The following is an 18,230-nucleotide window of genomic DNA, read 5'->3' on the forward strand; positions in this document are numbered from 1 at the left end:
TCGTATACTTGTTTAGGATAATACTCGTTGTCATTCTTACTCTATAAAAGATATTGTGTTTTTGAATTGATACTATTGTAACAATACACATATAATTTTAAATTTTATTTTATATAAATGATAGTCGTTTGAGCCGATAACAATGTAGCAAATCAACAAACTTATTTTAGAATTTAGTTTGTATCATTATTTACTTTGTTGATTAATAACATTACATTTGTAGCAATATATCAAATAATTTATATTTATTTTGAAATATTTAAATTTTTATAAAAAATAAATAAATAAATTTAACTATGTTGACTTGATTGACTCAACCTAATCCAATCCTATCCAACCCAACCCAATTCCATTTAATTTTGATTGGATTAAGTAACAAATTTATCCAAACTCGGTTCAATTGAACCCACTTACACAGTAGACTGTCACATCAATTATAGAGGATAATTTTATAAATATTACTCTCAACTCTTTGGAATCTAAGTGCAAATTTGAACATAATCAAAGTATTCATATTTTAGTATATTTCAAAATAGATATATTACGTCAATTTTATTATATAAGAATGAGGTATCAAACTATCTTGAATTAAGAAAAAAAATTATATATATAATCTAAAAGTATAGAATCCTAAACCCTAAACTCCTTATATGTGTGTATGTGTGCGTGTGTGTTTGTGTATGTGCATCATGTTATTTACTTACAAGTTGAGTCGTGATTTTTTTCACTAGTTATTTTATCAATTTTGTTGAGTCATCTTCAACCCTTCTCCTCTAATGAAGAAACTCCTTTTTGAAGAAACCAAAATGGGATCTAACAGTGTGCTTTTGCAGGGATTCCTTCACTATATTCACTTATTTGAAAAGAACAAAGATTCATTACAACGTGCACTTTCACTCATGTCTTCATTAATTGTCTTCATTAATTGTGAAAACTTTAAAAACAGGTGAATTTATTCTTCTTCCCTGACCCATTTAAGATAATAAATAATAGATTTAATAGTACATATATTGTTGAGCTTAGGAGAAGCTTAAAGAGTTTTGATGATCACAACATGAGAACAACAACTTGGAGCACAAAAACAAAGTCAAAGAAGAATCAAGAAAATGCTATGAGATGGAGCTATGTAATAGAACTTAGGATATAGATTGTTTTGAATGAGTTTCTATATTTTGTGTGCTTAAGTATGCTTTGTGCATGAGCAAATCTTATCTAAACTAAGTAGAGAGTATATGATGATGAGTTAAAAACATTGAAAAGTTATTTTGAGTCTTAAAATGAAGTTTTAAGAACTAACTCAAAATAATCGATTATTGTTAAATATAATCGATTATTTCAGCAAATAGGCTAAGTGGAATGCCTTGCTGTAATAATCAATTATTTGCCAAAATAATCGATTATCCCAGGAACAACTCTCTGGAATAATCGATTATCCAGCTAAATAATCGATTATATTATTCTTGGTTGATTTCCAGAAAATCTGAAGAACAAAATAATTGATTATTCTTTAAAATAATTGATTATCTGTGTCTGAAACTTTTATAAATAGTTTGAACCTTGAGAAACTTCAGACATGAGTTAGAACTGATAATCAATTTGTGAAAAACGTTTTTGTGAGTCTTTGTGACATCTTGGAGAGTTTTCTTTGTGAAATCCAAGAGTGAAAACGTTTGTGAAAAGCTTTGGTAGAAGATCATCATCATCATATTCTTGAAAGGGGAAGATAAAGATTTGTTCAAGAATTCCAGGTAAATTCGTTCCTTTTATTCTTTGTGAATCTTTGTGGAAAATCTTGAGAAGAGTTTCTCAAGTAATAAGGTTTCTTGTAGTGGGTTCTACAAGGGGTGCTTTCTTGGGGTCAAGAAAGTGGTTATCTTTTAGTGTTGAAGTATATGCATGTGTGTGTGCTTGTAAACCTTCTTGCTTAAAGATAGTGGAACAAATCTTAATCAGGTGTTGATTAAGGACTGGATGTAGATCACATGTGGAGTGGCTGAACCAGTATAAAAAGACTTGTGCAATCTTCTTCTACCTTATCTTTTACATTGTGTAATTTCTTGGTTCAACTTCGAAGAAGATAAAACTTGATTAACAAGTGTATGTGAATCTTGATGGTTTAAATCTGTAATTGAACATTATTTTTGAACCTCATTATGTTGTAATCAAGTGAGCATATTGCATTCATATTTTCATAACAAGTCTTTAGAAGAGCTTCATTTGGAAATTCTGTCATAGAAAAGTTTTGATTGAAATTAAGATGCAAAATACTCTGATAAATTTTTAAAGGGTCATTGAATCCAATTCACCCCCCCTCTTGGATTGTGCCATTCTTTTCTAACATATATAAATATGTTCATTTTAAAGTTAATGTTTTTATGTATTTTTATTTTTATCCTTTTAGTTATAATTAATTTACTTTATCTTATTTTTATTATTATGTATTATGTTTTGCTATTTCATAGTATAAATAACAATATATATTTTCTTGTTATAGTTTATAGTGATTAAAAAATGTTTTATTAAATTATTATACAAAAAAATTATTTTAATATTTTTTTTCTATTTTGAAAATTGGCTAGTCCATGACTGGCCAGAGTCCATTATGGACTAGGCTAGGTTAAAAAATACTTTAGTCCAACGTCAAATTGACCTAACCTAACATGAATGTCAAATTGACCATAATTGACAATTCTAACAGTGTATGAATACAACAATATCCTCTTCCTCTATACTATAATCTCTCCCAAAGATATATGTACAAAAAGGAAACCACCTCTCTAGAAAGGCTAGCAAATAAGGATGATTGCAATGGGTGCAAAATGCCTTCGCAATAAGCGTATAGCATAATAAATTTACACATTGTACAAACAATGTATTTAATAGGAACAATCTGATTAGTGGAAAATCTAGTATGCAATCAATTTCATCAAACATGAAAACACATCTAACCAACAATAATCATGATACTGACCGAAATTAGTTTATGACTTAATGAATTGAGAGATATTTGTAGCATGACAACAACAAAAATGAATCATAAAAGTAACATATAGTGAGAGAAATCAAAGGGAAATTGTAAATAGAAAAAAACTACAATAGAAGGGGGTATATAAAAGAAAACACTAATACTTATATATAGTTTCATAGGTACTACTGTTCTATGATACCTATATTATTAAGATAAAACTTTAATTTTGATAAATAATAATAAAAATGCACCTAAGTCTTGTCTTATAAACAAAGAGGATAAAAAATTAAATGCGAATATTATGACATCGTAAGAAACAGGAAGTGAAATTCATCTCATATATGGATGAACACCCAGGGAAAATGTTACACAATACCCAAATTCAATGGTAATATTTGTTCAAATTTAACTAATTTTCTTGTTCAAGGACTTACCTATCTTCCTTTTGTTAGATTTTTTTATGTTCAAAAGCGGTGGATGGTTGTTGAAAACAAGTTCAATGTGGATTAAGATTTTGTATGAGTGGGTGATTGTAGAAAAAACAGTAGTAAGTTTTATGTAGCTCAAGAACTGTTGAAGCTTAAGCAAACTATAAGTTTAAAAGGTACGCAAAATGGATATGGAGCTGTTTTTTTGTTATGAACAGTTTTCATTGTTAGATGGGTAACAATAATGTTAGGATTTTTAAGGTTACAGACTCAGCAACATTATGTGACTTGTTTTAAGGATAATGGTTGTGTAACATGTCATTGTTATCTATTATACTTGATCAAAAGCTATTGATAGAACTCTTATTCGTGATTTTGTTATGAATTGTCTACTATATAGTTTAATTTGCTTAAAGGAAATGAACCCTAAAATTAATTAATTCTTAGCCTAAATCAGATTTAATGAATTATTATGATGATAAAGCATACAACAACAAATACTGACATTACAAATTCTTTAGTTTATTAAGTGTCCTTGTCTAGAACAACTCTAACTCTTTACTTAAGCATTCTAAGTTTAAAATTATGTATTCCTAATCAGCCAATAATCAATACAAGTTAAACATTTGCCTTAACTACCCATATACACGGAATGATTAAAGTAAAAAAATAAAAAATAAAAAACTTTTTTCCTAATCTTGGCATAACACAAACAAAACAACTAACACAAATTATTCCACATGGTGATAGTTTCTTATAATTAAAATTTTCATCTGCGAAGCCAAAAATAACAGCAATATAAAAGTCTATATTCAAGAGGATAATCAAGAAACTCATTGCACAACAACCTTTAGAAGAGTCTAAGCGAGCATCATAAAGGTTAATAAAGCAAAATATTAGACAAAAACTAATACATAAATATTTCAGTATGCTGAACAGAAGCCAAAAATAACAGCAAAGAAAAGTCTATATTCAAGAGGATAATCATGAAACTCATTGCACAACAACCTTTAGAAGAGTCTAAGCGAGCATCATAAAGGTTAATAAAGCAAAATATTAGACAAAAACTAATACATAAATATTTCAGTATGCTGAACAGAACAAAGTAAGGTGCCCATGCCACTGATATTGTCCTTCTCATTTCTAGCTGTCACCCAACATCATTCTCTTCAACTTCAACTTGCCCAATGTTCCTTTCCTTCAAACAAACCAAACCTATAAAATTCACAAAAATATTTCATAAGTTCGATGCTTACAAATGTGTAAAATGGAGTCATTGACTTCAATAAAATGAAATAAAAACTGAACTATATTTGAAAAATCTTCACCTAACATAGATTTTAGTAAACATGTCAAAGAATAAGAAAATTTTAGGTTCCAGTCTGATCCCAGCTATATAAACATCCTGTAATTTCTAGTCAGAAGAAAGCATCTAGAAGAAAGGGAAACATAAAATAATGAGACAATGGAATACTTTGGAAACATATTTACCTAAATAAACAAGCATGAAATAGGAATATATAACTTTCAGTCCTTGATGACATTAACTCTGCTCAGTGGAGAGTTCCGAAGAAAATACTGCACAATACTGTCTACTTTTTCATCAGATAGTTTTCGTTCTGAATCCATCATCAGTTCCAATGACCTTAATCTAACAAAGTAAGGATGTTGAATTTCCTCCGGCAAAGGATAAGCAAGAACCTACACAGTTAGAATTATTTGAAGACATGTTATAATGGATACTCAGAAATATAAGAATGAAAAGGTAAAAATTAGCATAAGAATGCAAATATCTCTGGAGCATTATGAAAATATCTTACACTTAAAATATTCTCCATGCCAATCCCAAACAGTGTCAATTTCTTTACATTAGCAAACAGTTGCAGCCAGTTTGACATGATTGAATATCTGGCACCAATATTTCCTTCTTCAAGAAATGAAAGATTGCATGTGGAGGAGACTTCACCATAACATGACCGGATATTACCAGTGACACTGAGAAAACTAAGATTTGGAGTAGAAAGAACAAGTTTGTAAGTTTCTGTAAAGGAATGATGCAGGGTCAATTTTGCAAGACTAGAATTAGATATCCAAAGCCTTTTTGCATCATCATGCAAAGAACATTCATTAAGGAATAAAGTCTTCAACAATTTACATGATGAAAAGGGCTCAGCACAATCATTGTCTCCTGCAGTAAAACAAACCTTGTGGAGACTCAAGGTTGTTAGTGCTGGCAACTGCAGAGATGGTGGTAATTTCATAATTGGGCCATAGATAGCTACAAAAAGCCAAAGAAATGAGATAGATGGACTTGAAAAAATAGAAGGGGGAAATTTATTATTGGCCGCTAAAGACAAACATGATATCTCAATTGCCAACCTCTCAACCTTGTGCAACACAGCATATTTCATCATCCTATTCAGGAGTTTGAGCTCACTACAACGATGGAGATGAACAAAAAGCTTAAGTAGAGAAATGGAGTCATCTCTATTAGAAAGAAAATGAGACACAAATTTGTTAAAATCAGCAACTGTTCTAAAGTGAGAGGAATTGAGAGAGAGATAGGTGACACTTTTCCAAAGATCCTTCCATTGTTTTGATAATACAGAAGTCTGAAAAATAGTTTTCACTTCCATTAAGTTCAATATATGGAGCAAAACACCCTTAGGCAAGTTACTGATCCTGTCTTCTTTGCAATTTCTTCTACTTGATATTCGTTGCTTCCTCGTCTTCACCAATTTTCCATCTTTTTCTTTTCCTTTTCCTTTTACTAATGTCTGACCAAAAAATTAGACAAATACTTCAAAATTTCGTTTAGATCAAAGAGAATTTTTGAAAAATCCATTATAGTCGCAATGAAGTTAGCAAGATTCCAACTTAAAATCATATCTATTTTATTCCAAAAATTTATCACTAAACAAATAAAAAATAAATAAATAAAAAAATAGTAACCATGATTTATGTATGAAATATCACATCTGTCAAAAGTATTGACTGATCTTTATTAGAGTCATGAACACACATAAAATAAACATTTCTCATTTATTGTAATCTATTTCATAATCAAGTTCATCACAAAAGAGATTCTACGGCCTATATATGTTTGCATGTCGGTTTTTTTTTCATCAAAAGGAATATTGGCTTGTAATAAACAAATTTATGTATGTGATAACACAAAACATAAAAGATTTCGCGCATCCTTTTACGCTTTACAATACAGTATCAAAATGTGAAAAGCTACAAAAGAACAATTCTAGGTAAGGGGTGATCGAAAAAATACCATCTTCGGTTGGCGATTCAGCTGATTCAGTAACAATGTAGAGTAGATGATCGGTTCAAGAGAAATGTTATTTTTTGGATTGGAGTCTGTGGTGCACTGAACGGTAGTAGAGAGCAAAACATAATCATGAGATTTTTAAAATAAGAATATAAATTTATATTATTGTTAAATATTTAAAGACTTTTTTTTACATTAGGGTTTACTCCGTTGCGCCGTAAGTTGGCCAAAGATTTTAAAAAAGTAATAAAGTGAGAGATAAATCTGGAAAAAAAAAAGTGTGATAAATAACTCCTTCACATATAGTGTGCTATCAAAGACATGTTAGGATAATTTATGTTTGGGGAGACTTTAAGTATACTTGTTTTATAAAATTAGTTTAAAATTAATTTATTATTTATCTTAAACATTTTTTTTTATAAATATAACTTAACTTTTTATTTTATATTAACAAGTTAAATAGAAAAATTAACATAATTTTAAATAAGCCAATAAAAATATTTTTAAATATACTTGCAATTTTTTTTTTAATTTGTGTAATAAAAAAATAACTTCTTCCATTATTATTAAAATTTAGATTTTAAAAAAAAATTAAAAGAAAGACAACTCGTATATATATATATGTATGTATATATATATATATATATATATATATGTGTGTACACAAATGTACACTGAGACACATAAAAGAAGATAATCTTGTTAAAAAAATTAAATACTTTTTATAGTTCATTTAAAATAATTTAAATAATTAATTATGAAGATGAAAAAAAAGAGTCATTAAAGATTTGATAATGTAAAATATTTAAACATAATAAAATTTGATATTAATAATTTAATTTGTATATTACAAATTTTATTTATTTAATTATATTGTTAATAATATAATATGTATATTAGTTTTTAAGTTCAAACTTTTAATTACCTTTTAATTAAATATATTTGGTCAAATTTTAAATAGATAAGACTATAAATTCATATTTAAGGTCTCACTTATTCATCAGTAATTGAAGGTAGGGGATGAATTTTTGTAAACTTTTTGTTGGGTTCAATTTAGGAGGGGAGTAAAACCCATCTAATTTTACTTACCCTTCGATATCAGGAGATTTAGGAAGAAGAGAAAGGTTTTAAAATTTAGAATTATAAAGATACAAAGATAAATTAATTTTTAAAATTTATCTCTTTCTCTTGTAAATCAAATATAAAAAAAAAAAAAAACGATACTTTCCTTACTATCTTCTCAATTAAACAAAATTTTAAATTCTATTTCACATTCCATTAAAGTTCTTACTTTCCTTTAAACTAAACACTATTAAAGAATGATGGTGGTTGGTTTTTAAGGAAGACATTTTTTTTCTAACTGCCTTTCAAAAACAATAATAATAAGTATCATGAATTAATTTAACAAATTTCTAGATTTTTAAAATAAAAAATGTGCATATTTACTTAATAAATGGGTAAACTTTTGAAAATTTAAAAAATCATGGACAGTTTATGTGACACCTTTATCCCACATGTCATAATACAATATAAAACTGAATAATCTCAATATAATAAATAGACTCAAGATTCACACAGGTAGAGAAAATCATTAGCATAAATTAGATTTAGCAGAAATAACAATTACAATGAAAATAAAAATTAAACTACTCAAAGTAATTAACTAGTCTTAACTAATTTTTCGGTGTTACGTGTCCTATAGGAGTAAAATCTAACATTGAGAACTAAGTCTCATCACTGACATCCTCATTATCATTACGATGATTACCTGTAAAAATCATAAGAAAATAGCATAAAAGGAAAAAGAGTGAGAAACATCTCACTAGAGCTCATAGTATAGGAATACAAACCCGCTAGTCAAACATAAACAACACATATAACATTATATAGCATACGTAGTTAAAAGTAATCATCATACTTAGCTCAGCCACAACATAATAAACAATAACAGGTATATTTATAATGTGTTTGCAATGGACATAGACTACATGTTATCATGCATATGACACTAGTAAAAATGTTATACTTGTGCATTGTCGCTATCGTACTTAATGAGTTCGAATTAAATCGAGTTTAAGTTGAAAAAAATTGTCCATATCAAACTCAAGCCGAACTATAAGCTAAGACAAATATTATTGAGTTAAGTCGAGTCTTGGTTCAACTCATCAGCTCATTTCCAACCCTATTCTAAGCAAAAAGAAGCACATTATTCACCAATTACATGATAAATTGATAGATTTTTTAAATTGAAAAAATAGTGGACATATTTAATTAATAAATTGGTAGATTTTTAACATTAAAAAAATAATTTAATTAAAAAAATTGATAGATTTTTAAATTCTAAAACTGAACATTTTTAATTAACAAAGATAGCTTTTTAAAATTTAATAATGGATAACGATGTAAGTTTTCTATATTTTAACATATGATGTATAGATAGTATAATATTTGCATCTTTTATGTTTGGTCGAAGGAAAATGAAAGAAATGAGAGAAGAAAAGTTTTTATAACCTACTCATATTTGGTTCAATCTTTAATAGAGAAGTGACATAAAACCTCTTTTCTCATCTAATTTTATCTGTCCTCTAATATTTGGAAAATTTAAAAGGATGAGAATTTTTTAAAACATCTTTAGTATAATGTTTTATGTAACGACCCACCATGGTCTCTACATTTAGTGGAATCGCATTACTACTAGTGAATTAAGAGAAATATTAAGCTGGATAACTCATACATACAGGTATAAATAAGAATGACAATAACTAAGTTTCTGGTTATAAAATAAAACACTATATATGTATAGTCATCCCAAAAATAATATTTTCTAGTGCCGGTCAAGCACAGACAAAATCGTTACCCAAAATGGTAACTCTAACACGAGGATCAAAACTCCCCGTCTCGTAGCGGTCACCTCAACTCCAAGCTAGTCCTGACCTACTCCCATACCAAATATGATCATCGCAGTTCCACCACATGGAAACAGAAGGGTAAGCTAGAGTTCAAAAATCAATCATACAAGTACAGACAATAGTCTATACCACACAATCATCCAACTATCAATCATGTTCATAGAGTCACATCATACTCTATCCAATACTACTAATGCATAAAATACAATCCATCAATCATGAAGCCAAACACCACACACTTCATCATATTAACAATCATGAAATAAATGCATCTCATGACAGATATTAATGCATATCAATCATCATCACAAACGACCATATAGTTCAACATAAAAACCCAACTCATTCATACAACTTAGAAACAACTTTAATACAACAACAACAACAATAATATACAACTTAATATTTAATGCTTCGTCACGCATGTACAACTAGGAGATCTCTAATAACTGAGGTTGAGCAGTCTAGGTGGCATAAACCCTACTGAATCTAGCGTTTGACCTATCTCAACCAGGTCAGGTATAGAACAGTGTTAGAAACTCCGAAGAGAACCAGGTATAGAAAATAATAGGCGATTGCTCAAGTGTGCCACTTAGACTCGAAGGTTCAGTACTACTGTCAGGACAGAAGGGTTTGGGTATGAGCCTACCACGACCTTGGCTAGCATCACCAATCCACATGTGGAGTTAGCCCACCCACTGTCTTCCAAGTACCACGCACCCTCCAGTACCTAGTCAAAGACTACATCTCTAACTAGATACCTTACTCAAATTGGTCATTCAACCATGACATGGATCGACTATTTCCATGTCGTCCACACAGTACTAAGTGATTCAACTTTAAAACAACTTTCAACTTATCACCTTAGTATTATGTATCTCAACATAGGATATATATCTTCACCATATGTCCCCAACTTTTCAACTTTACAACAATAGACACCATAACAACTTTACAACAATAAACATCTGGCCGCTTGTAATCAGTATAGCTCGGCCTGACCCCTATACCGTGGTCGCTTTGTACACGTGTGCCTCGACCTTGCCCACACACGGGATCAACTAAGTCCTAGAGGAGAACAACACAACATCCACTCCAAGGGACAACTTTCCAAGGAGGGTTTTTCAACAAATTGGGCTCTCAGAGCACCACAACTATCTCAATCCACACAATAGGATGAGAAACTTCGAAAACATCTCCCCTAGTCCTAGTGATCAACAACTCATCATCACAACTTAATCAGCTTAATTAACAACTTAAACAACATACAACTTTTCAGCAATAGACATCTTAACAACTTTATAGCAATATACATCTTAACAACAATAGACAACTTACAACAATACAACAATAGACATTATATACCAGCTTGACAACTTCTTATTCAATCATACAACTATGCAACTTTAATAATTTTAACAACATGCAAACAACTTAATTAAACAATGATAGTCATTATAATATCAACTTAATGCAACTTAACAACTTTATAAACAACTTCAGCAATATACAACATATTTAAAATTCATATATCATGTCAACTTACATAATATAAACAACATAAATCAACCTAAGCACCCAACAACTCAACTATTTCAACAAAAGAATACTATGCATAAAGCTTCCCTAACTCTCCTGAAATTAAACAACCTACATTATAGTTTCCCTCACCTGAAGATTGGCTCAAAATAGCCAATAACTGAGAAGAAGTAGAATTCCCTTCCGAAGCTCAACCCGGAACTTCAATCCTCCCAAAGCAAGCTTCCTAATCTGAATTTAAAAAAAAAATAGAAGGCATTAGTGATCTAAAGGAGAAAAAGAATCATACAGAGAAATTTGGGAGAGAAAGGAGCTCACAGACCTAGAGTCCTTCGCTTTAAAACTTCTCTCTAAAAACTTCACTTTCTTCTCAACCACCAACCCCTATTTATAGAAGTTCCGAAGTGGCCAGAACGGCCTATTCCGAAATCGGAACGGCCCGTTTTGCACCCCTTCATCACGTACAAAAATTACATGCAGAACGGCCCGTTCTGAAATCAGAACGGCCCGTTCTGGGACTCATCCAGAATGACCCGTTCTCTAACCAGAACGGCCCGTACTCCTTCCAGAACGGCCTGTTCTAGGGTTTGGAATGCCCCGTTCTCAACTACATTTTATAGGTCAATTCAGTAGTTTGGAAAAGCCCATTCCAGTTTGGGAACGACCCGTTCTAGGCTACTGAATCACCTATACTGGACTTTTGGGCCTTCTGAAACAACTTGCTACGTTACATTTTAAATATCCTTATATTTTTAACTTTAAAATTATTAGGATACAAAAATATATTATTTTTTAAAATATTTCTCCTCCTCTTATGAATTCAACATAAAAATAAAAATAAAAATAAAAATTATCTCCATTTCTTTCAACTAAACAAAAAACCTAGCTCCTTCAATCTCTTTCTCCTTCATTTAAACCTCTCACCTCTCCTTTCTTTTAAACAAAACGAACTCTTAATATAGAAAAATGTAATTTATATAATATCTTAAATTATATCAACTAAATTATATAATTTAAAATGTAAGAATCATGAAGATAAGGAATTTAATCTAATTTTTAAAACAAACTGGCCCTTCAAAATAAAAATATGTATAAAAAAAAATACTTCATGCAATTATATACACACAAATATATATTTTATATTTTACTTTAATTACCTTCTCCAAACATCTCTCAAAAATATATATAGACAAGCATAGTAACTCAAGCAATTACTAGTCAATAAGGGGATACAAGTTAGTATATAATTTTTTTTAAAACAAATGTATCATATAATTACTTCAAACTACTCGATCAAATCACTTACTAACCTAACATTATATAATTTTTACTATCTTTATTTTCATTCCATTTTTCTATATATTTATTTTTAATTTAATTTATTTTTAAATAATTATATATAGTCTCCAAATGTCTCATTTAGTTATATCATTAGAATTACAAACACTACCAAAGTTAGTGTGGATGTTATTCCAATCCTTTAACCACTAAATTTATCGATTGTCATTAGTTTTTTCAAGAATAAATTATATTTTAAGGTTTTCTATTTATTTTTGAAATTTAATTTAGTTTTATTATTTTTAAAATTTTAATTTTGTTCTTTAATTTTTTAAAAATATTCAATATTATATTTTCGTTCAAATTCACACCAACAACATTAATAAAATTAGACAAATTTTTTTAAAATATTTTTAAAATTAAAAAATAAAATTAAACATTTAAAAAAAGGGATAAAATTAAACTTCTTAAATGATTCAATTTAGTTATATAATTTTAAAAATAATGTTCAATATTGTCCTATTGAATTTCATGTCATTAATATCAATTTAAACAGAAAGATAATATTAAACTTTTTGAAAATTAAAAAATTAAATTAAACTATTTAAAAATAATAAGACCAAATTAAAATTTAAAAAATAATAAAGAGAAGAGATAAAAAGTATAATTTAACTTTTTATTTAAACAATTTCACTGCAGAAAACAAGTGCCACATACTTCAAAATTTTAAAAAAATCAAAATATAATAAAAGATTGATAATAATGGATGATTATTTTTTGTTGCATTAACTTCTAATTTCTAATTGTAATGTAATAAAAGATGGTAGTTTCGGTATTAAAAAAAAAAAAGAAAAAAGACTGTACTTATTTAAAAAAAATTATTTTCTATATTGTTTTCCTAACAATAAAGAGTGCAACACTAAAAACCAATAACGATTATTAAGAGAAATATGTTGTCTCCAGGGCAATAACTAATAGTAATATTATAAATATTCTTCTTTTCAGGTCATTAACAAAACGACAAAATTATGTAAGACATTTCACACCATACCAAAAATTGATAATTCATTCAAATTAAAAAATTATGAACAAATTAAAGCCAAAATAAAAAGAAAAACTAGGCAGCCATACTAAGAATTATTAATAATCTAAAAGAACTTCAGAAATAAAAGGAACTAAAATCTATATAATTCGTAATAGCAGAAACTACTACACTAAACAAAACAATGAGATCATAGATCCCGTCCTCGACCACCTTACTATCTCCATCACTCTGCATTAACTTCACCTTCAACTTGTTTGATGAATTTTTATCACCAAACCTAACAATTTAACAAAAATAATAAACAAAATTAATTTTTGCAAAGCACAAAACAAAATGAAACTTCATCTGCCAGGAAACAGAAGATTAGCAAATATATAAGAAAACACATGACATGAATATTATATGCAAACATAGATTATTATGTAAATAAATCGTACATCGTGAATCTTATATTCCAAATACAAACTCCAGTTTTCGTTCCTTATAGAAGCTCAACTTCAATTTCATTTTCAAAATGAATTTCCCATTCTAATTTATTTTACAACTATCCACTTAAAAAATTTCATATGATGATTTTATTATTGGATCCTATTTGATTAGCTAATAATGTCTTTGAATAACAAATATAACGATTCAAACACTAGCAATTATCATAATTAAAATAATAATAATTTGACATGGCCAATTAAGAAAAAGAATGGAGCAAAATAAAAAATGCACTCAAAATACAGTAGAAGATTTGAGGTAAGAAAACACAAGCAAGGAACTGAGGGATGTTAATCATAAAATGAAGAGAAAACTATATATATATTGTAAAAATTCATCATAAAAAGTACAAGAACAGATTTTATGAAACACCTTAAGACATCATCAAATGTGTCTAATGGGGAGTTCTGAAATAAAAACTGCACAGTCCTGGTTATTTCTTCATCAGTTGCACTAAAATAATCATCCGCTATAACTTTCAATGAAAGTAATCTAACTAAACAAGGAGGTTGATCAGCTTCCACAGAAATGAGATTCCATGGAACCTACAAAATTAGAATGAATTATAAACATATTATTACATTAGATATTCAGATATGAAATATTAAACGGGCCAAAATTTTAATATTAAAAATGAAAAAAAAAAAAAACTTATTATTTACAACATGCGGAGGGTGAGTGAAGACAGCAATAATGAGAGATATTAAAAAAAAAAAAAAAATAGTTTTCTTAATGTCATAGTGACTTGGAAATCCAACCTATTTGCAAAGCTAAGTACTCAGTAACAAAGAAACTTGAAATATTGTTGGACGTTGGATTTAAATGCGTGGAGCACTAAATAGTCAGAGTGGAGTATGATTCACGAGTATCATAGTAAAGCTCGATGGACATTCCTGTGCCGTGTTCTGACTTGTGATTTCCCAAGAGGAGTTAATAAATTCGTATTTATAAAAAAGAGAAGTCTACTTTTTTTTTTTTTTTATAAAGTTATATTTGTATAATTTTGTTTTGACTTTATTTGAAAATGAGTGTTTCTAAAAAAAACAAAAGTTTCTAAGTATTATTGAGAATTTATGTATTGAAAAAAATTATGTTTAATAAATAAAATTTTAAAAACTCTTCTAAATTTGTATCAGAAAAAACTGAATGCTTAGTTACATTATTTTTTTGAAAGTATTTTATTTTATTTTTTTAAATCATGCAATGCAAAATTTTATTTTGTTTTTCATTTATTTCTCTCTTTCATGTAAATAAGAAAAGGGTTTGAGTGTTTTATTAAGATTGTGTTTTACACTTGTTTTTATGATAGATTTATTGATAAGAAGAATATGATATTTTTATTATTTTATCAAATATTTTGCACACAATTGTACAAGGTCTTATATATTTTAAATCTAAATTTTAATAAAAAAATTTAACAAATTTTGTAAAACGATAGATATTTTATATTAATACTAATTATAAAAAGAAAAAAAAAATAAAAAACCTGCACAACCTTGATTACTTCATCATATGCATAGGACAATTCATCCACTTTCACTTTCAATGACTCTAATCCAACAAAGCATAGAGGTTGAGTTTCCGCTGAACCATCATTTATTACAGCCTACAAAATTAGAATTAATTGAAAACACGTTACAGTGGGTATTCAAATATGTAAAAATATTAAAAGCCAAATATTTGGCCATAAAAAAGAAAACAAATAAAAAAACAATTTAAATGTAAAAAAGAAAGCAAACAATAAAAAAAATAAACTAACATTTAAATAAACTTTGGGTATCAATGAGCATATGCCATTTTCTTTACATTAGAAAACAGTTCCAACAAACTTAAGATAAAAGGAGATTACATATAAGAATGGGTGCGAATATCTATTTCTTCAAGAAAAGAAAGATTATATGTAGAGGAGAGTTGGTGACAATCGCAAAAATTATTGTTTTTAAGAAAACTAAGTTTTAGAGTGGAAAGCTCAATATAGTAAGTATTTTTATGTCCCATTAAAGTAGCTTATCAAAATATTCACCCTCATCTTATATATAGTATATATTTGAATAATTTTTTCTAGAAGTTTGAATAATTTTTTTCTAGAAACATTTCTATAGTTAAAAAAAGAGTTAGAAAAACAAAATTAACTCCTCAAGAAAAAATTAACTTATAAATAAGTTAAAAATCAAATTTTGAAAAAACTAATAAAAGAAGATTTCTAAAAATTAATTTATGCACGAGTCAATTTTAACTTATGCAAGATTTTATATCATTTTCTTTTCTTTTAGATGTGTTTTTATGGTGAAATTTATCCAAATAGACTTATAAACAATAATAAATAAATTGATTTACATTTATTAAAAAAATTAACTAATATTACTGAATTATACTCTTTTTTTATATTATAAGAAGAAAAGAAATATATAATTTTTTATTTTTAAATATAAATAAATCTCAACTACTTCTCTAAAATATCATTCTTTTGCATAATGTTTAAAATGCACTATTAACTTTTAGAATTTTTAACAAAGATAATTTAAGAAAAATGTTATGAAATTGGTAAAAAAAATTAATATAAAAATAAATAATATAAAAATACCGTTTTAATTCTCTTTTTTATGTTTTCACATATACGTAATAGAATTATTATTTTTAAATAATTTAGCGGTATAATCCATTATGCTGCTATAGCTCTTTTCTGTAATAGTTGTATATTACATTACCATGATACTATAGTTGAAAATGATAATTTTTAGTAACAGAGTTTGTTGTTCAACAGACATGCTTAACAACAGAGCTTAAGCTTTGCTACGGAAACATGAGCTAAAATAAAGAGAGCCACGAGTTTGATGTTAGTTTCATAATTTAACTTTTTAAGTCTCTTATTTTTGCACACAATCCTCCCATATTAGAGGGTTGAAACTTCAACTTTAAAATTTACTTATAATTCACAATTGTCATCGTACCTCTTCTTTAAACATATATTTTTATTTTTTATCTTTTAATTCACATAATTCATCTCTATCCTTTTAAATTTCTATTAGATCACTTATTAAGCGATTGAAGATTTAAATATTACATTATAAGATACTTAACATCCCGTTTGGTGCAAGGGAAGGGTGGAGGAAAGAGGTTGGAAGTGTGTAGAAGTGTTGGGTGTAAAAAGAGAGAGGAGTATGAGCATAAATAAATAAATATATAAAATTAAAAGGGTCCCTACTAAATCAATTTCGCGAAAATGAAGAGATTTTCATAGATGTTACTGTTCAAATGCATGTTACTATTTATTCGTTGCAATTTTTCTTTTTCACGAGTATATTTTATAACATATGCGATTATGTTATATATATATATATAATATTAAAAATTATTTAATTTGATTTTTTATTTCATTTAATGTAAATTAATTAAAAATTCATCTTTTCTTCACTTTCCCCCCCTAATTTTCTTATAGCAAACAATTTTAGTTTTTACATTATTTCTTAATTATTTCTCCTCTTTTCTATTTTATTTTCTTTCTTCTATGTCAAAAACAACATAAGTATCACACTTTTGGTTAATAAAAAATTATCATTAATGAATTATTTATATAACTATATTTATCTATTAAAAAAATTATTAACATATTATAAATAAGAACTTTTTAAAAAAATTTTAAGGAAGACACTAAAATTCAAATGTAAAATTCTATATATATACTATGCCAACTCTGTCATTCAACAAACCTTTATAATACTTGGTGTTTTAGATAGGAATGCCAATTAATAAACATAATATTCTATGATGTCTTTTTTTTTTTTGTTCGTGTGATATATCATGATAATTCATTAAAATCTGGTTAAGGTCAAAATTTATTTGTTGCTTTTGGTATTATTGCATTTAAGTAAATTGAACAATAACGTCGAGATTTCTAAGAACATCATGAATCTATATATTAGCAACATTTTATTTTTTTTAACCTTGGTATGAGTTTAAATGTTAGCAATGGTTATATATTGGCAACAGTTCTATTAAGATCAAATAAATTCATCATGCATAATTAAATAGAGTGATGAGTTGATTATTTAGTTATATATTGTACAGATTATATATATATATAAAAAGAGAGAGAGACTAAGTGGTTAAATTTGAAAATGTATATCGTTCTTGTTAATTTAGTTTCTGATCTTATTGAAACTAAAAAAAAAATTTAAATATAATTTGTTATTCATTTAATTGTTAAAAAGTTTTGTTGTGAGAAAATTGGTATGAACTTGTGAATTTCAGTAATTGATAACTTAATTGTACACACCAATAAGCTTTAATTTGACATCAT

At 27.5% G+C, this 18,230-nt stretch overlaps 1 protein-coding gene across 1 annotated transcript; it reads right to left on the reverse strand.

Moving 5' to 3' along the window:
• Positions 1-4,345: 4,345 nt before the first annotated feature.
• LOC109818756 (putative F-box/FBD/LRR-repeat protein At4g13965) lies at positions 4,346-6,810 on the reverse strand. The gene is made up of 4 exons (XM_020384283.3): positions 6,677-6,810; positions 5,217-6,173; positions 4,888-5,097; positions 4,346-4,611 (listed from the first exon to the last, which is right to left on the reverse strand). Exons 1-3 carry the CDS (start codon positions 6,677-6,679, stop codon positions 4,924-4,926), a joined length of 1,134 nt encoding a protein of 377 aa, XP_020239872.1. The 5' UTR covers positions 6,680-6,810; the 3' UTR covers positions 4,346-4,611; positions 4,888-4,923.
• Positions 6,811-18,230: the final 11,420 nt, after the last annotated feature.

Source organism: Cajanus cajan, chromosome 1 (genome assembly GCF_000230855.2).
Source record: "Cajanus cajan strain Asha chromosome 1, NIPB_CcT2T_4, whole genome shotgun sequence".
In the NCBI taxonomy this organism is placed as follows: domain Eukaryota; kingdom Viridiplantae; phylum Streptophyta; class Magnoliopsida; order Fabales; family Fabaceae; genus Cajanus; species Cajanus cajan.